At 55.6% G+C, this 20151-nt stretch overlaps 1 protein-coding gene across 3 annotated transcripts in view; it reads left to right on the top strand.

Moving 5' to 3' along the window:
* Nucleotides 1-20151, top strand: part of GLI2 (GLI family zinc finger 2) — a 245890-nt gene that overhangs the window by 112296 nt on the left and 113443 nt on the right. The window contains exon 1 of one of the 3 annotated variants that reach the window (XM_064586407.1): nt 16307-16368. The exons of the other annotated variants lie outside the window; for them this stretch is intronic. Coding sequence (XP_064442477.1) covers nt 16362-16368 — 7 coding nt within the window. The 5' untranslated portion in view covers nt 16307-16361. Of the gene's footprint in view, nt 1-16306; nt 16369-20151 lie in introns of those variants that run through there. 3 annotated transcript variants of the gene reach the window in all.

Raw genomic sequence — 20151 nt, 5'->3', positions numbered from 1 at the left:
CCGTGAGATCGAGCCCCACTATTGATCAGACTGTCAGCCTGATTGTCACTTAGGGCTGAGGGACATTTTCAGCCATACAGGAGGGACTCAGAACCTTTTCCTTCCACATATCCTTCTTAGACATTTACTTAAGGGTCCTATGATGCAAAGGAGGGGGGTGGATGAAGGGAGGGAAGACAGAGGACCCCAGGAGGGAGAACCCCAGAGGGGGCTTGATGGCAAGGCCCCACCTCCTGAATCAGTATAGAGGGCCCTGGGGATGGGAGAGCCAGGGGGCACAGGGGAGAGGCTTCAGCAGAGAGTCTGCACCTCTGCCAGGACTGAAGGTCATGTCATCACTACACTAGGAGGAAGTGGTGCCCTTACACACAATCCTGTGCGTGGCATGGGAGGCTCAAGTGAACGGAGTCATCCTCCGTATAAATAACTCATAAATCAGAAACATTGCGCTCATAGGACTAAAGCATCAAAACACACTGTTTTAATAGATTCCTTGTATAGATCAGATAGGCGCCAGAGGAGCTAAAAGTAGAAAAAGTTCTAAAACGTAAAACATGGTTGCCCCCGAAGCACAGGGAGGGAGACTGTGCCTTTTATTAGAGGCCCTTCTGTGCTATTTGATTTCTTAAAAAGCATAGGCAGAATTGCTTAGTCTTTTTAAAAGCCACACACACACAGACACACAAACCATGAAAATTAACATGGAACAATGTGAACGAACCTCAGCTTGCTAGGGGAACTTGCTGACTCGGGGAAGTCCAGGATGGGCTGTGAAGTCCCTGGTTTGAACACTGTTAGGGAATCAAAGGTCCGGCGAGGCTCATCCCAAGAGAGGAATTTTCTTCCTTCCTTCCTTCCTTCCTTCCTTCCTTCCTTCCTTCCTTCCTTCCTTCCTTCCTTCCGATTTTATTTATTTATTTGAGAGAGAGAGAGAGCGAGAGCATGATCGTGGGCGGGGGGAGGGGCAGAGGGCGAGGGAGAAGCAGACTCCCCGCTGAGCAGGGAGCCAGACGTGGGGCTTGATCCCAGGACCCTGGGATCATGACCTGAGCCAAAGGCAGACGTTTAACGACTGAGCCGCCCAGGTGCCCCCCCCAAGTGAGGAATTTTCAATTGTTACTTTGCCCTGGTTGGGTTCATTTTGGAGGGAAACAAACAGGCAAAAACACAGATAGCAGGTCCGATGTGAGTCCAGAGCCAGCGAAATGGCAGTGGCCTTGCTCTTGGACAGGCCTGGTGGGCACTGTGTCCTGCGGTGTGTGCCCCAGGCTCCTTCGAAATACAGCCTTGCCCAGGAGGCCTTGTCAGGGGTTCTTTAAGATCCTAGGAGGACCCCCAGATGGGTCAGGCCTGGTCCTCGCCCTGGGGGCCTGTCTTACACCGAGCTAAGTGTGAGCAAGGCAGAGTGAGAGGCCCCACCTTGGGCATCTTCACCCAGTCCTGGAGTAAGGAGGAGGGCAGCGAATGCCCCCCTGGCAGAGGCAGTGGCTAATCCACTGTTGTCTCTGCTTCCATGGAACTCCTCTGCCTATAGTGGGAAATAGACACTCTCCAAGGGAACGCACAGGAGACAATTTCAGCAGGAGGGGCTAGCAGGGAAATAAACAGAGTAAGGTGTGGGAGAGAGACACCCACCTCTGAGGAGGTGACATCTGAGAGCAGAAAGCTGTGATGGAGCGAGATTTAGGAAGAGGAATCCTACCGGAGACGGGCAACACCAAGCAGAGCCCCACAGGATGTCCAGCGGGAGGGGCAGGCTGGCCAGGGTGGAGGAGCGTCCTCCCCTCTTGGGGAATAGCGCTGATCCGTTCCAGAGTGAGCGAAGACTGGGAAGGCAGGTCAGAGGGTGCCAGTGGAAAGAGGGAGAAGCCCCAGGCGCAGAGCGAGTGTATAAAGCCCCACAGGGAGTCCTGGCAGCTCTGGGACTAGCGCCTGCTCCCCTGGAGCCTAGATGACATTCACCTGCTTGGAGGGCCCTGGTGGCAAACACTGAGCTTGGATGCCTGGAGGGAGTGGTGACAGAGGAGGACAGACTGCAGTGTGTGGAGTCATCCCTACTCTGCCTCGGCCGATGGAAAGCAGAGATGGACACACAAGAACCTTTTCCCATGCCGCGAGCATCCTCCCGGGCCTCGTTCATGGGACCAGCTCTGCCCTGGGCCTGGCTGGGGCCGCTTCAGGCCAGAGGAGGTACGGGAGCCCTACCTCACCTCGGGGCTGGCAGGCCCTGCCTTCAGGAGCCACCCCTGGCTCCACCACGGGCGCCCCAACCTCAGATGACATGTGGGCACCAAAGAAGCCAACGCAGGACCGAGGGACAAGTGCATTTCTGAGGGATGGCATGGGGACCTGGTACCAGCCTCCCAGAGGCAGGGCCACCCATACACACAGACGCAGGAAGCAGCTTCTCTGTGGTTGGTTTGAGGAAAGTTTCTCTGCCCATAGACACCTCTCTTGCCTCCCCAGCCCACTTGGGGCTGAAGCCTGGAATTCCACCATTACGGGTTCATGCCTTTGGCTTGGGATACAGATGTCCCCGTGAAAAGAGGACTCTTGAGCCATCACTGGTACCGAGACCCCATAGGCCGTGGCAGGCCAGCACTCCTTGTGCCCTTGTGCACGTTGTGCCATGCCTTGTATTCCCTCCAAGTGTACAAAGATGACTCCGACTCCGTCCACCCGCTCTCTGCAGGCAGGGATAGTGAGCGTATGACGGGGGCTGTGAGAGAGAAGTGACCAGGGGTGGGGGCAGCTGGGAGTGGACAGTGCGCAGGCTGACGGCCTTCTAACCCAGCCTCCCCCTCCCCCTCACTCTGTGTCCTTGGGCAATTTGCAAACCCCTATTCTCTCTGTGCCCCCGCTTGTGATCGCTCAAGAGTGTGATGGCCCCTGCTTTGCAAGGTGGTTGAGGGGTCAGCACCAGCTGGCCCGCAGAGAGTGCCCAGTAATGGTGATGATTTGCTGTGCTTGTGAGGTTAAGGACAGGCTTTCTGGAGGGGAGGTACCCGTTAAGCCGAGGCTGAAAGAATGGCCAGGTGACTTGAGGCACAGGTGGAGACATGGGGCTGCCTGGTTTGATCCAGGACAGAAGCAGCCGATTTGAGTTGGGAGAATGAACTGCTGTCTGGCTGGCAGGGATTGAGGCCTGGAGAGGGAGGAGGGAAGGCATGAGGGGGGTGGGGGTGGGGGGCAGGGCAGGGGTCCTACAAGGGGAGGCGGGCCCATGGAGGAGGAAGTTGTGACTCAGTTTCCTCATTGGGCCTGGGGAGAAAAGTCCCCTGTAGCCTGGCTGAAGACAAGCCAGGCTCTCCTGGGCCTGGTAGAGGGCAGGCCTGGACCCCAGTGCTGTGCTGGCTGGGGAGGTGTGCTTTGTTTTTTCTTAGTTTGTCGAGCCGCTAGGCCCTTGTCTATCAAGGGAAAGAAAAGAGGAAAAACTGTAAGATGCCATTGTCACGTTTTTTCTACATTTTCCAATAAACGTTTCCCTTTTGCTCTTCCAAGTGGTTGAAATTGGGAGAGAGAGGAACCTGTTCCCTGCATGCGTGCACCAGGCCCCTCTCCACACAGTCCTGGGGGAAGGGTCTCCCTCCTGGGCCACACGCTGGGATTCTTCCCTCCTGGCACCCGTGAGGGATGCTGGGTGGCATGGTCACAGGTGAGGCTGGCTCGGGGTAGGCTCCGGGGCGCTGCAGGTGCACGATGCTGGTGGTGGTGGTGGTGATAGGGATGTGTGGCCCCCCCAGGGTGGGTCAGCGTGGCCGTGACAGCAAAGACACATGGGCACTTTCTGCCCCTGATGGCCCATGGGGTTCCCTGAGCCTGTTTCTGTCTACTCCTTCGTTCGGCCAGCATTTATCGAGTGCCAACTGTGTACCGGAGACTACAGTGGGGCGTGAAAGAGATCCCTGGTCTCAGATTGCTCACAGTCTGGTAGAAAAAACCCCAGCCAGCTACGTAGACAGTTACAGTGTAGGGGTAAGAGCAAAGGGAGCTAAAAGAGTAGCCCAGGGCATAGAGCGTGGAGTCAGAGAAGGCTTCCTGGAGAAGGCAGAGCTGGAGTTGAGTCTCAGAGCATGAAAAGGAGTTTGCCAAAGCATGGGAGAGTTCTAGGTAAAGGGGACAGCAGATTCGAAGTCCCGGGCATGGCAAGCGTCTCTGAGACTTCTGCACGAGGCCTCATCCTCCAGGTGCTGCTGGGGTATCAGCTCCAGGAAGGGCTCCCTGGCACCTCCTGAGGGCCAGGAGGACCTGTCATATTTACTGCACAGTTCTGCTTCAGAGGGGTTCCCAGTCCGTACTGAGCAGCTGGCTGTCTCCCTCCCCCCCAGGCTGTGACAAGCAGATGAAACCAGGGTCCCTGAGCCGCCTTGGGTGTCCTGGATGGTCTACAGCTGTGTAAGGGTCTCCAGTGTGTCTGTTCTGAGTTCTTCCATTTTTTGCATTGAGACACATCCGAGGACGAGAAGAAACCAGGAGGAAGGCGTATCTACCAGAAATGACTTTTTGAATGCATGCCATTTGCTTAGCCACGGGGGGTTCTCAGATTTTAGTGTGCCATAGAATCACCCAGAAGGCTTGTTAGAACCCAGGTTTCGGGCGCCTGCATGGCTCAGTCAGTTAAGCGTCTACCTTCAGCTCAGGTCATGATCCCCGGGGTCCTGGGATCTAGCCTGGCGTTGGGCTCCCTATGCAGTGGGGAGCCTGCTTCTCCCTCTCCCTCTGCCCCTCCTGCTCCCCCGCTTGTGCTCTCTCTCTCTGTCAAATGAATAAATAAAATCTTTAAAAAAACCCACCTAGGTTTCTTGGGTCCGCCCTGAATTTCTGCTTCAGGAGGCTTGGAATGGGGCTTGAAATTCACATGTCTGAGAAGTCCCAGACGATGCTGGTGCTGTGGGCCTGGGACCACACTTGGAGACCCCCTGGCTTAGCCCGTGCTGGGCAGTCCTGGCCCTGGCAGGGCCAGGCCCCCGTCATGGACTGGGAGAAGCAATGCTCACAGTCCATCTTGGAACCACTGGAGCACGACCCTGATGTCATCCTACCAGAGGTTTATTGCTGCCAGAATTTTTAAAACATAACAAATCAGGAGAGGAAAACATGGAACCCACCACAGAGGCAAACTCTCAAGGAGAAACAGTTCACAGCCAACCAGGGAAGGTCCTACAGGAAGGAGTTTGTGCAGACCCTGCTTTTGTAAGGAAACGGGTCTCTGGGAGCTCCTGGAGGGGTCGGTCGCTCCAGGCTGCCCGTGGAGGCAGCTCTCAGCCTGCTCTGTTGTGGCTGTTTCACCCTTGCAGTCATCTTCAAAGCCACTGAGGGAGCCACTCAAGGAAATTGGTCACAGCCACACTTTGCTTCTTACCCAGATCGTCAGCAAATGTTCTAGGCGAGGGCCATGATCCAGTGCTTGCAGGTTTACAGGATGGATAAGAGGGGGGGCGAAAGGCACCCTCAGAGTGCCATTCTTTTCCCATCCAGGCAGCATCCAGGGAAGGGACGGAGCCTCCCAGGCAGACTGAGATGATAAAAATACTGTGAGCTAATATTTCTTAGCGTTCCAGGCACGGTTGTGTTTTACATGCATTTGCATATGTAATCCCTCCCCCTCCCCCGCCCGCACACGCAGTCTTAGAAAATAGGGTCATGATCACCGTTGGGCAATTGAAGAAAGAGAGACCAGCGGGGTTGTGTGACTGGCCTGGGGGTCCGGCAGTAAGTGGTAGCGCCAGGCTTCCAACCCTGGCTGTCTGACCCCAGCCTCTAGCTCTTACCGTCTGGGCGGGACCACCTCTCCTCTCATTAAGTCACGTGTCCGTTCTATTAAGTTCATTAAGGAGACTCAATTATGTTATTTAGAGCAATAACAGCTCCCATTTGTGCACCGCCTCCTTTGACCTGCCTCATCCAGGTGCTCTTGATACTAAGGGAGTCACTGTGTTCGTCCCCATTTTTCCAAAGAGGGCAATCCAGGCTCGGGGAGGTGGGTTACTTAAGCAGGGCTGGGTCGTTTGAATTCAGCCCTGGACTGCTGACCTCAGAGCCTGGGCTCCCCCTGTCATCCTTCCCTTGTTTTCATCCCATTCTGGATGAGAAGTGGCTGCCAGGCCCCAGGTCAGGATTTGGGCCACCCACGTATGGTGGGTTTTGGAAAGCTGTTTCTGGGCCAGAAGGCGTGATGGCTCGTGGTCAGTAAGGTGGGCCGGGGAGAGATTTGGATAGTCAGGAACCTCATTCTGAAATGGACCTGCCGCCTCCCTGGATCTCTGCTGCCCTTAGGCTGTGCAGTGCCTAGGCCCAGCTGCTGTGCAAGGGAACTGGCCCGTAGGACACCCCCACAGCACCAAGAATCCCAGGAGCCTTTGAGCTCCAGGGTACTGAGGTCCTGAGCCCTGGGCCATTATACCTGCCTGTACCCCATGCTCCCATTAATCTGCACACCAGTGTTTTCCCGGGCTGCTTCTGTTGGCTGTCTCGGTGCATTCCTCAGGGGCATCTGAAGCAGTCTCATGTGGCTGGAATGGGGACAAAACCCCAGCCAGAGAGGCCTGTGATGGGCAACTTGGACCGTTGGTGGACCTGGCTCACTGTCAGGCCTAGAGGGTATAGGCTGTCTTTGAGTTGAACTGGGCCCAGGGGCCCTTTGATTTCTATCAAGGTGGGAGCTGCCTAGGCAGGCCGAGATAATAAAAGTGTGGGCTGAGGGCTTGTGGGAGATGGGGTGGGGGAAGACTGAGAGGAAAAGCTCATCCCTCCATACCTTGTGGCAGTGCTAGTCTGAAGACCAGGGGAAAACTTGGTGAGGCACTCCAAGACATGCAGGGCTGTGAGTTTCTTTGAAGACACTGTCCATTCTCTGTGGGCACTTGGAAGATCGAGACGATTTGAGCTAAGATGGCTGTGGAAGAGAGGAAAGAGGAGTGAGGTGAGGAGGAAAGGTGAAGGTAGAAGAGGAAATGCCCTGACTGTAGAGCTTCTACCCACCCTCCTATCCATCCACCTACTCAAACATCCCTCTATCCATCCAAACATCCATCTATTTACCTACCCACCCACCTATTCATCCATCCACTCAAACATCTATCTATACATCCAAACATCCATCTTTCTACCCACCCACCCATCCACCCATCCTTCTATCCATCCACCTATCCACCCATCCATCCAACATTTTTTATCAATCAACTACTGTGTTCCAGCCATTTCCGTCCAGGCCACACTATCTCAATGCAGTCCCCCGTGGACAACTACACCCTATTGTTTTTTAATCTCTTTTCAGCACACCCAGCCTGCTCATGACTCTTGGCCCTTGCAAAGCCTCCTTAGCATTTTCTTATGATTCGACTTCTGTTCATGACTCACTCTGAGCTTCTAAGCCCCCTTCACTGAGAGCCATGGTTAGTTGCTTCTAGTTTTCTTGCACCTCTCTTAGAGCTCTCCTTGGAGGAGGGCCGACGGAAGGCTTACTGTAGACACCTGAACTCCTTGAGATTGGATTGCCTGGCGTCTGTCTGCAGTGGTTGAAGTAGGAAGGGAATTCACACTTAGTGAGCACCTGCCGAGTGCTCAGGGTGGGGGAGGAGGGGTGCAGAGCATTTGCTGTGGAACGAGCCCGAATTTTGGAGCCAGGCAAAAGTGGCACTGACTCCTGGGGCTGACGACCTTGGACAAGTCACTTAGCCTCCCTGAGACTCAATGTCCTTATTTGTCAAGAAACAAGATATAAAACAACCTGTGCAGTTAAATGTATGTGTAGGCACTCCACAAGGTACCTGGCACGTGGTTGGTGAGCGATGCCCCCCTCCTCCCCTGCGTCCATAGATTGGCCTCCATTGACACCCCCCACCTCCACCTTGTCGAGTTGGAATGGGCAGAGCCTGAAGAAGCTTCCTGAGGACATAGGACTTCCGGGGGCTGGGGCCAAGCTGTGAACAGCAACGGGCAGTCTTTGATTCTGTGACCATTGCCCTCTCCTGGCCCCACCCTTGTCTTGTTGAATCCTGCCATCTTCCCTCTTGGGCTCTGTCGTCCCTAGGGTGGGACAGGGCAAGAGACAAGCTGCTGAGTTACTGGAGGCAGAACAGCTCGGATTCAGCCTGGCACCTTGCTGGGGGCCCTCTGTGTGCCCTGGTGGCCAGTGGGTTGGCTCTTGATACCCAAAGATGTGGTGGAGGTGAGCTGGGCTGAAAAGGCATAAGGAAGGGAGGGCAGGAGGCTCAGCCCTGGGGAAGGTATGCAGTGCTGGGGGCCGTGGGCATTTAATCAACCAAATTCCCTCTGCCCCCTCCCTGACTCCATTTATTAGCTATTAAATAATTATCTAATTTGGAAAGTGTTTCTTAACGCAGAGCAGACCCCACCTCCCGAGGCATGGGTTTGGCAATGGATTGTCTCCTGCGTGTTCTGGGCTCGGGCAGGACCAGAGCATTCTTGCCCCGGCTCTGCCTCTGCACGAGGCTTGGGCCTGCGCCAGGCTCTGCCAAGGCACAGCAGAGCGGGGCGTCGCTTCCTCATGCCCCAAGATACCCTGGCTAATAGCTTCATTACTGGGCCGTTCTTCCTCACTCTTCTAAAGGAGAGGGCCCGAGGCTGGGCCTCCCGAGTGACTTGTTATTTTCTGGGACCCTGCGCCTGGGTCCCCCAAACATCTGGCAACGTCAGAGATGGGAGGGACCTTTGTCCCTTTCTCTAGGTGAGGCCATTCAGGAACCACCCTGAGGTCCAACTCTGAGTTGGTGGCAGCAGCAGAAGCCTGGGCCTCCTGCCTCAGAGTCTGGAGCTCTCTCTGCTCCATCCTTCCCTCATCTTGCGTGTCACTGGCACGGAAATGTGGCCTCTTGCCCCCTCGTAGGAAGGGGCCATTTCCTGAAACAAGAGCTGGGAGATGTGTTGGATGAATGAATGAGTGATGAGTAAGACAGTTAAGCCTCACAACAACCGTGCAGATGATCCCCCTTTTTTGTTACTAAAAAGTTGCACATACTTCCCAGAACATGTGCAAACAGTACCAAAGCCCAGACAGGAAGGCAAGCCCTGCCCCGCCCTGCCTGCCCCTGCAGGTCGCCCTGGCGGCCGGCTGTGGCGCGCAGAGTGGGTTAGCGAGCACCAGACGTTTGGAGAGTGTCGCGGCCCTCCTCCAGGCAGGAGTCAGTGGCAGTGGTCCAGGGCGGTGTCCAGATGGATCTCCTGATTTACAGGTGAGAGTGAGGCTGGCAAGGTCCACCACTAGTGGGAATTTCTGTCTCCTTCAACACCACGAGGCATGGTTTTGTTCCTGGTGCCACCAAAGAGCTGTGTGAATGTTGGCACTTCACACCCTGCCTTGCTTAGCCTGGACAGTGGGGCTCCTCATCCTCGCCTTGCCTTTATCACAGGCCCTGAGCTTCACAAAAGCCCCCGGCCCAGACCCTGGAGCTGCCTGTGTTCGGGCCGCTGACACTGTCATTTATAGAAGCTCAAGAGCCTCCCCTGGGACTCAGCCCACTGTTAGGATTCTGGGAGTGGAGCTCAGCGGCAGTCACCATGGCCAGAAGTGGTCACAGGACGCTTTGGACGGGTGACCCGGTTTGAAGGATGAACGGCCAAGGATGAATGTGGCAGGACCACATTTCAGGCAGCCAGTGGGTCAGAGGTGTGTAAGGGACCTGAGTGTAACCCGTTGGTCTTGGAAGAAAGTCTTACGGGAAAGGCAACCAGGGCTCATCCTGGAGCCTGGGCTCTGGCTGCATTGTTAATAGGGAGCCCTGGCGGACTCTAGAGTAGTAGAAACACAGCACCAGTGGGAGCCACATGGGAGTAAGGACAGAGTCAGGCTCCGTAACTCGGCTCCCCGAGGCCCTGGACGAATTGCCCCACTTCTCGTCCTGTAGGGTTTAATGTACCTGCTCCTAGGATGGTTCTGACAGTTGGACCTGATTCATTACAGCCCCTGATGCAACCTCCACACGCAGGACGCACACCGTGGTGGTGGTGCTGGTGTCATGGACTCCAGCAAGGCCAGGGCCACCAGGCCCTTACAGTCTAGGAGCCCAAAGACCCGTGCTCCCAGAATGACAGCTGTCATTGATGGTACAGTAATGGGGTGATGGATGATGGGCTCAGGCTCTTAAATACATAATCTCATTTCATCTTGTCTACATGAGAGGCTTCATCACCCATGGTACAAATGAGAAACCTCAGGTTCCTGATGTCCCTGAGGTCACTAGCTGGTGAGTGACAGAGTCTGAATGCCATCCCAGGGCTGTCTGTGGTCAAGGCCACCAGCCTCCAACATTGCCTGTAAAACACCACAGTGGACATAGGACCCCATATGTAGTGAATGCGGAAGTGAGTATAGGACAATGAACGCACTAGCAGGTCTATGGGGGAAGCCTGGGAGGCTTCCTGGAGGTGGCATCTGTGCATTATCTTTACCAGGGGCCCGACTTCTCTGTGATTCAGCTGTTGGTGAAAGGACCTGAGGAGGGGTCTTGGTGCCAAGCCTAGGGCTGGGGACCAGCCAGCCGGTAGCCATCTAGGCTCCTGTCAAGTCCTTTTGCTCACTTACTTTTTCTTTCTTTTTTTTTTTTAAGATTTATTTATTCATTTGAGAGAGAGAAAGAGAGTGAGCACTTGTGAGCAGGGGGAGGGGCAGAGGGAGAGAAACCCAAGCGGACTCCATGCTGAGCGCAGAGCCCGATGCAGGGCTCAATCTCAGGACCCAGAGATCATGACCTGAGCCGAAACCAAGAGTCGGATGCTCAACCGACTTGAGCCACCCAGGTGCCCCTCACTCACTTACTTGTTTTTTAAGACAAAAAAGTGGTTTAGTCTCCAAGTCTGGTTGGGTCTCAGGCCCCCTTGGGTAAATGGTGTGGTGGATTTCGGATGCCATGGCAGGATTAGCTCTCCACAGCCTCGCTGACCTTGGGGAAACTGGGGCCCACCGAGCTGAGCCCCTTTGTTAATGCAGATGAAAAAGGCACTAACCTGCGGGCCCTGGGCCGCCCACCGCAGAAAGGTGACTTGCCTGCCTGCGTGGTACGCGCCAAGACGCTCACTAGCTGGCCCGTGCACCCCACAGACTCATTACCACAGGCCCACAGAGGAATTGGAGAGTGAGGCAGGGATTGTGTCTGCAGGCTCTGGCAGCTCGATGGATTTCAATGAGATGATCGCTTGTCATTTTTTATTAATGAGCGACTGCCTGATTCATTATACATCTGAGGGGCGAGCTACCCCAGATGGAGAGGAGGAACACGGCGATGCGCAGCCGCCACGGAAGGGGTGACGTGGCCCCGTGTGCTAGTTGTTTCTTCCTCTTTCTCCCCAAGGGGAGCAAGTAACAAAAGGTGCCCAGCTTGGGCAGGCGAGCCGGCGGCGACTGGCTTATGATGGCAAAGGGAAGCCGTCCCAATGGCCCTTAGCTCAGGGACCGCGGCACTTGTGGGATTCTCTCTGGTCACTTTCCCCCATCCTTCTCCAACACCTCCGCCCTTTTCTTTGGCTCTTCAAAGCCTCTTGCTTACCGGTGCCTTGCGGCATGAGCCCCTGGAAGCCGGGTCCCCGGAGTCCACGGCTCTCCATGAAGGGGAGCCACAGAGGCAGCCGATGTCTGTGGTCTCAGAGGAGGTCTCATGGGAGACCTGGAAGGAGCTCGGGCCCCAGAGGCATTTACTCAATGTCCGTGGGATGAATAAATGCCCACGTCGGAGATGCCTCCTCACAGAAGGACGCGAGTCACCCGGCACTCTGCCAAGCGTACCATCCGTGTGCCAGGCCTCGCGCCAGGTGCGGGGGACACGGGCGTCCTCGCTCTCCGGGACCTCCCAGCGGTCCTGGGTCGTGTCTGCCCTGCCACCGAGCTGGCCCAGTGATTTCAGCACTCCGTTCCTGTGTTTGGGGTGGGGGGTGGGGTTGCACTGGCAAGAGCTTTGAGCTGCGACGGGTCTGCTGTGAGCGCTTAGCGGGCAGGCGGGCCAAGCCCTCTGCTCTCAGGTCTTTGAGGAGCGGCATACTGCCTTCCTGCTCGTCGCTTCACCGGGCCCGTGCTGGGCAGGCGCGCCCCAACTGTGGATGAACGAGGGGGCTGATGACGGGGTGTGGGCCCTGGCTCGGAGAGGGCAGCGGACTCAGGCCATCTTGGAGCTGGGAGGGTAAATTGTGTTTGTGCTCTCTGCTGGCAGCCCATGTCGCCCCATCCATCCCCACGCAGTGGAGAGGCCACCCGACCCCACCCCCCGCCCCCGCTGTCAGTGGGCATGACGTGTGAGAGAGCTCCAGGAGGCCGTCCTTGGCTGGTTGTCAGCTCTGCCACTTGCCAGAGTGAGCTCTGGTTTGCGTCAGGGCTAACAGTTATCGGCTTCCTCGCGTTGTAAAGTGATGGGAGCCCCAAAAGCAGCCTTTGCTGTGGCTGGGCCTTTGGAGGACCTGGCTTAGACCACTCACAACTTGGCCTTCTTACACGTGAGGGCTCTTCCAGCATCAGGTCAGCAGACCAAGGGGAGGACAGTGTGCCCATTAGTGTGTTGAGAGGGGCCTTCGGAAGACCCTGGAAGCGCAAGGCTTGCTTTGAGTTCCGCTGAGAAGAGCTGTCACAGATACTTCTCTGGCAGGCCCCAGCTGCTCCTGTGTATCCCCAAGCCGTCTGGGCTCCAGCCAGCCCCCACGTGGCCCCCGGCCTAGGACTCTCTGACCCATCAGTGCCTGCCCCTTCCCCCCACCCCAAGATGACACAACCCAGCTGTGGAATCCACCCAATCCAGCTTTGCTCTTTACGATGAGGAGCTTCTGCTTTGCTTCAAGCACCGGGACTCAACATGAATAACGCACCAGTCTTTATTCTGTTTTAATCAAACGCTCAATGGCTTTCAGTCTGCTTAATTGCTAGTATTGTATTTTCAAAATAGAGGTTTTAACCGCACATATGCAGTATTTTAGCCCCATTCTGGGGTACCTCTGCAGTGGCAGGCTAACCTGGAAACCTACCCGTAATGTGTTATTTTATAGGAGGAAAAAAGCATTGCGGTTTCCAATCACCGATTTACAACAGGCTGAATTTTGAGAACGCAGCCCATTGATGAGCAGGAACTGCCTGCGTTCGGAATAAAATAAAGAGCCTGATATTCCCCGTGCCTCTAAGGCATGTAAGCCATACCGAGGGTGAGGCCAGGGTGGTCCAGCCGGGAAAGCCGGAAGGGGGGCCAGGACAAGAGGGAGGGTTGTGCCGGGCCTGCAGGCATCTTAGGGTGAGTGAAGAGGCCAGCTGGGCGACAGAATGACCCTCTATAGGGGGTGACTGAAGAAGTGGGGAGATTTCCACAGCTGGGGACTGGATTTGGACATCGCGCAGTGGGTTCTGGTGAGCCCAGGTTCTAGGGCGTGGAGAACTCGTGTCCCCATGAGAGCCTGTCAGCGGAGGCTCTGTGAGGGTAGAGCGGGGACAGGAGGACAGTTGAGGACCCTCCTGTGGGGCCTGCACATACGGGAGGGCTGGGGGGGGCAAGGGGGGAGTTTCTTCTGGGGAACGCGGCCGTGGGAGGGTGTGCTCGACCGGCGAGTACAGAGGTTGGCTGTGGCCAGACTAAGCTTTCCACTTGCTGTCTCTGCCATGGGCTCACTTGGGCATCTTGAAAGGACCCTCTGGGCTTGTGAGTCCTGCTGTGTGGGGAGACCTGAGTGTGTCTGCATGTCTGAGGGAGAGGAGTGGGAGGTAGGCTGCCTGGAGGTGTCTCCCCCCTCTCTTACCGGAGACAGGCACTAAACACAGCGTGGCTTTTGCTCCCTCTGGGGCACTACAAATCACAGAAGGGGATTTCTTTAAACTCCCCCAAACCTGGCCAAAGAGGACCAGCTCAGAGTCATGGCTGCGTGTGGAAGGCCTGAGTGGAAGGGGCACACACCTAGGGAAGGAGCGTCTCTGCAGATGGTTGGTGGGGCCGGCCAAGAGCAACCTCTTTCATCTGGTGATACCCCACTCTGGGGTCCTGAACATTCTCCTGACAAAACTGAGGCGAAGGGTGACCATACCAGGGACTCTGCCCCTTCAGGCCACCCTCACTTCTGTCTTGGGAGTGGTATCGGGAGTGAGCGCTGGGAGGTGGGGAAGGTGGGATAGATGCAAGCCGAGCTTCTAGAATGCCGGAAAGTGCGATGGGGTACTTTTGGAGGCTCCCGAATGGCCACATGCCCTAAATCGAGAGGCATCTCACTGGAGGAATGTGCAAATAGCAGCTAGCTAGGCCAGTTCTTAACTGTTTCCATATGCCCCCTGCCCCCACCCACACAGTTGCTGCCAGACTCCTGTTGGAAGGGTCAGGATTCCGCAGTGTCCTCACCACCAAGAGGGAAGTGTGCACTCTGGGCAAGGGTTCCAGCGAGGCAGGGACGAAGGCTCTGTTCCACTAGCCTCCCGCCTCCCTGGGCCCTTTGCTCCCCCGAGACAGAGGCAAAGTTTGGGTCACTTCCCTTGTTTTCCTTTTGTGGGGTTTGTGGTGCCATCTGAAGCATTACCACCCAAGAAGGGGTCTGCTTTTCAGTTTTGCTGACCCAGGAGGTTTGGGGATGAGCTCTTCGTGTAATTGACCGAAACAAACCTCTGACCCCTTTGCAACTCCAGAGTAGCGTCTGCTTTGGCCATCTCCTCCCCAGCTTTCCCGTCCCAGGAAGCAGCCTTGACTCAGCGCGGAGGAAGTGTGTCGGGCTCTCAACATAGCGCCGACCTGGGATCCAGAGACCTGGGTGCCACCCAGGCCCAGCTCTTGCAGCCCCTTCTGGGCGTGGGCCCTGGCCCTGTGCTCTGTGGCTGTCGCTCATGCCCACGGTGGCCCAGGCAGGGCGGACCTCCTCCCTAGACCCAGCACCCTCTCTTTAAAGGAGGAATAATGCTGAGGGGCAGGCCTGCTGAGTCCAGCCCAACACCCTGTGCCCGAGGGCAGAACTGCGTGGACTTTGAGCACTTTGATATTTATGGGACTGACTCCTTGTTCCTTATGCTGAGGGATGCACCAGTGCATTCGAAATCTGTGGGAGGCCATTGATGCCTCGGCTGCTTTCTGGCTTAGAAGTGGGTCCCCTAGGCTCCACCCCTTCAGTAGGAAACTAGTCTTGCTTTCAGGCCCTCAGATTATACTCCTGAAGGTGTGTGTGGGAGGGCACAGAGTGTCAGGGAGCTGTGGAGAGGACTGGGGCCAGGATGGGTCCAGGCATGGAAAGGGGGTGGTTGATTCTAGAGCTTTGCTCTTCCAGGTCAGGCTTGTCCTGGAGTAGATCTCGAGCATCTTGTATTCATGTTAATTACTTAAGGCAGAGCCTCCCTTTTGGAGGACAGAATGGCTGCTTTCATATTCTTGATGCCTTGAGATCCAATGGGAAAAAAGGGTACAGGATGTCACGGGGTGGGTGGACGGCAAGTGGTAAAGATGACAATGATATTGACCCCTCCCCACCCTAGTATTCCTCTTCTCACTCTATTAGCAGAAAATACACTATCCTACTGGCTCAGCACCTGGCAAGAGGGGGTGGAGGAGGAGGGTGGAGACTGAGCGGGATCAGCCGTCCTGGCACACCTCCCCTGATGAATCCATAAGCTGCAAAGTCTAGCAGTGAAGGTTCCAACCTTCTGTTTGATGGGCACTCCTGTCCCCGCATACTTGCCATGTCCTCTCCTCCCTGTGAAAGGGAAAGGAAGAGTAGGGAGTGATTTTCCGCAGCCTGAAAAGGATTGCACATTCAAAAGACCGAAACTCAATTAGTGAGAGTTCAGCTTGTTGGAGATGGGGTCAGATCCTCTTGGGACCCCTGCATAGGAGGGGCCACCCCTGGCTCTATGGCTCTCAGTGTCTACGGGGAAGCTGTAGGGAACCAGGTTACCTTCCAGAAGGGGCAGGGGATAGTGAGGGGGGGGACAGCAGTCATGTCTTTCTCACAGCCTCACTGTGGTCCTTGGGCAAGTCACCCCCCCTCTGTGGGCCTTGGTTTCCCCTTACCCAGCAAGCCCTCTGTCTGATCCAGATGTCCCTGAGGTCCCACCCTGCTCCTGCTCCCCCTCCAGGGTGGCATAACTGTGAGCTCCAGGAACCGAGGCACCCAGGCTTTGGACCATTGCCCCGGGACAGCCCCTACCCGGAGAGGATGAGCAGGTGGGCAGCTTCTCTGGCTGCAGCCAGATCCCCCAGCGTTTGCATTACAGAGCGTTCCTAAACCCTCTGCCAGCCCGGTCATAAATGATTCATGGGCCCCACCTCCCTCCCGCCCGCCCCCCTCCCTCCTGGCGGCCACTTGATGTTCCCTCCCGCTGCTCCATCCCGCGCCTCCCTGCGGCCTCCAGACCCGTGCCCTCCCGGCACTGCCGCCCCATCAGGCGGGGTCCCTCCTCCCTCTGGGCCATGCAGGGTAAGTTGAAGGAGAAAGGTGGCTTTCCTGCGACGCTTCAAGTGGAAATGAGGAGGCGGCCGCTCTTGTTTGCACAGGCCAGGCCTGCACTTTCGACTCGCGGCGCCTTGCCCCAGTCTGCTGCGCTGCAAGTTTGAAGCTGGAGAGGTTGGGGTCGGGGTCGGGGTGGGGGTGGGGGTGGCACTGCATGGCGGGAGCCCGGAGCTGGTGCTCCCAGCGGGGAGAGCGGGGGAGGAGGGGGCGAGGACCCGAGGCCGAAAGGACCGCCCTGGAGGAAAGTAAAGTGACTCCAGCTGCCAGATGGGGATGGACAAGGTCGCGGGTAGGTGGTGGGAGAATTCACATCATCAGCCCCAGCATTTCTTTCCCCGGCTCCCCGCTCCCGGCAGACGCTTGGGGTGCCAGCCAGAACTTTGAACTGGGAGTTTCTTCTGAGATGTGGCAAAGCCGAGCTTCTGAGAGCTCAGTCTTCACCACTTCAATTCCCTGTGGTCTTAGCAGCCAGGAGGACTCGCAGACAAGATTCTTTATTGTCTGCGGAACCTCAGCTCTGAGAAACCCGTGTGTGTTAAAACTGAACTTCCCTGGGGAAGATGCTGTTTTCGCATGAGGAATGAATTTGGGGAAAGTTGAGTGTAAGAGAAAAGGAAACAGTCATATTCAAAAAGAATGTTCTAGAGACTTGGCAAAATCTGGAAGACACTTTTTTTTTTTTTTTTTAATCATCCTTCTCTCCCCCTCCTCCTTTTTTTTAACATCCTGTAGCGTCTTCATTCTTTGGGCTTCCCAAAAGCCCTTACCTGGCCCGGCCATCAGGGCCCCAGGGAGGAGAACCCCAGGGGTTCTAAAAGTGGGGGGACTTGTTCCAGTGGGGGGTGGTACTGTCCCTAAGGCAAGACAAACTCACACTCTCAGGGAAAGGACAGTCAGGGATGGAGGCCCCCCTCAACCCCGGTCCTTGTTGAGGCTGTTTCCTGGGACATTTGTGTTTTCCTTTTGCCAGTTGGAAACAAAGTCAGGTAAGGTGGCAAGGCCTTCCTGGTGGCTGCCTCAGGGGGAACCCGGGACACCGACCACAGATCAAATCAGAGAGCTACTGTGTTAAAGGAGAAATGGCAGCAAACCCTCAGGTAGTGGGGTTGAAGGGAAACAACAGCTGTTGTCCTTCCCTGGATTCTAGAAAGGAAGCCATTCCCCACCGAGGAAGCAGCATGTGGGCATCCTCTGGGGGTGGGGGGAGAAGAAGTCAGGATCCTGGGACTGGTGAGGGGCAGGGAGACAGGCAGAGATAAGAAGGGAGAGGAGATGGCATGTCGGCATGTCGTAGGCCATGAGGGTTGGGGGACCGATCCTCAGAGCAACAGGAAGGACATGACCAGGGGAACACCTGGTAGTGTAGGAACACCCCTCTAGCTGCATTGTTGGAGAGGACTGGAGGGACAAGGCAGAAGGCCATGGAGGGGGACCATGACAGGGCATGGTAGAGATGACAGTGGCCCAGACTGGAGAGGGGGGAGGGTGGGAGAAGCACTTCCTCTTCGGTCAGGCCCTTGGAGAGACTTGGGGAGGGCTGTGGTCAGGGGGCTGGGCCCTGGGACTGACGCTGCCCCAACATTTGAGTACAAAGTGCCATTCGGTATAATGGACACAGCTCAGTCTTGGCCTTTTGTGGTTTTTAAACAAATTATGATCCCCACCTTCCAAACAATTTAGGGTTTTTTTTCTAGCCAGCCACATCACAAACTTTTGAAGCATGAAATGAATTTTGCTGGCCCCTGCCAATAGGATCCTTTCCCTAGATAATGGATTTTATGAAATGGCTATAATCCTCCCAGGTAATGAGTGAAAGCTACACTCTCCATTTGGACCCAGCATCCCTCTTCCTGATTTATGATATATTGGTTAAAATAGTAAACTGATAGCACTCCCTAAACAGTCATCAATCACCAACTAGTGTTGCTGAAACCGTAGAAAGGTTTCCAGAAGTGAGATGCTGGAAACCAGGGAAGGAACAATTTGGCAATCCCAAAAGCATAAAGCACCGTGAAATAAAATCTGAATTTGTATTTTGAAGTCAGAGGAATGGAGCAGCTAAAGAAGGAAGGAAATGCAAGCAAGCCTATTCCCAGAGGTCAAAGGACACCCCCCCCCCCCCCCCGCGCTCCCCACCCCGCCACTGCGTTCCACCCTGCAGGGCCCCGTGCCTCTCTCCGCTTGGTTTAAGATTTTGGTTCTCCCTCTAAGGTTTTGGAAAATTTTCCAAATCCTAAAATGTGTAAGTATGTTGGGCTAATAATATGTAATAGTGAGTTTTATAGCAAAGTCTATCAAAAGTGTCAGTGGCACCTGGGTGTGTCAGCTGGGGTTGGATTGCAAAAGCAACAAGTATTAGCTGGTGCTGGAGAGATTCCTGCTCTTAAGGAAAGCTCGAGGTTTGCAGCACCGTTTGCCTGGAGTGGCCTCCGTCCTGATGAGTGATTTTAGGGCTGTAGATTACTTGTATTCGTTGAGTGAAAGAATGCATGAATGATGAGGACTGCAGGGATGGTGTGTGGTGTCTAGGCTACTCCCCCATTCTACAGGCGAGGAAACTGAGTTCTGTAAGAGGGAGCAGCTTGGCTTGGGTCCCGCGGGATCGGAGTGGGACCCCGACCGCGGGGAAATTCTCAATGATGTCTACCAGAACTTGAACTTCACAGGTGACTCTGACTCATCCGTCTGTCAGCTTAGTGCCAGGTTATCACAGGAGGGGCGGGTGAAGGTCGGCAGCCCTGCACACCTCTGCCCCCGCCCCCCCCCGGGTGCTGCTGAGATGACCCGCTTACCCTTGATTACTCCAAGCAGTATGCCGCTCTAGACCCCATTCCTGCCAGAGAGCCATCCCCAGCTCCCAGAGCCCCACAACCAGGGTGGGACTGCGGCCTCCGCCATCTCTAGAGTGTGATTTTCCACAAGCCATACAACCCACTTGATGATCACTTCCCTCCACTGTCACACCAGAGACTCCTACAGAGTCTGACGACAGATAGCAGGAAGGGGCTGCTCAGGATTTGGGACACAGCTGTCAATCCCATCCTTGAGATTAGGATTCCCCAGTTGAGCAAGGCAAATCCTTCCCCAAGGAACTTGGAGAAACAGATTGGAAAGAAGGACTTGTGGCCATATCAGTCACAAGCTAACAGGAGAACAAGGCAGCTCTTTCCTTAGCCCTTAGTTCTTTCCTTCAGGCCCTGGCCCCTGGGCTTCACCACTAACTCTGGTGACAGCTCCTATGGGAAGCCGACCCCGGCATCCACAGCCAAGGCTGGTCGGTGCTCCCAGGGTTCCCCATCAGAGCCTTCCTTATTCCACGGTCATGGCTTTCTTCTCAAAGATAGAGTCCCCCTGCATATCCCATGTCTGAGCTGAGCTGGGCACGATGGGCACCCCCTAAGCCTTTGCTCCCTGGACACGCAGCATGGGCTGGCTCCTTGGAAAGGGACGTGACGCTTTCACTCCAGGGATCCTTCCAGAGCTGGAGAGCCCGGCTCCTGGAGCCCGCACATGCCCTTCTCCCCAGTGCCATTCTGCACTGGCACCCAGCCAGCCACACAAGCCCAGGACAGAAACTTTTCTTCCCTTCTCTGCACCTGGGCTGTCAGAAGGTGAGTGCTGATGAGAGGCTGATCTGTGCTCTTATAGGTACAGGTTTGCAAAGGACGTCTTTTGTTCTTGTTAGAGTAGCTAACCTCTAAATCTGTTTAATACCCCTTCCCTGGTTGTCCATCATTATGACACATGATT

Source organism: Mirounga angustirostris, unplaced genomic scaffold (genome assembly GCF_029215605.1).
Source record: "Mirounga angustirostris isolate CCGP_5_RB_7025 unplaced genomic scaffold, mMirAng1.0.hap1 SCAF_3, whole genome shotgun sequence".
Classification (NCBI taxonomy): domain Eukaryota; kingdom Metazoa; phylum Chordata; class Mammalia; order Carnivora; family Phocidae; genus Mirounga; species Mirounga angustirostris.
This window is presented reverse-complemented; position numbering and strand designations above follow the sequence as displayed.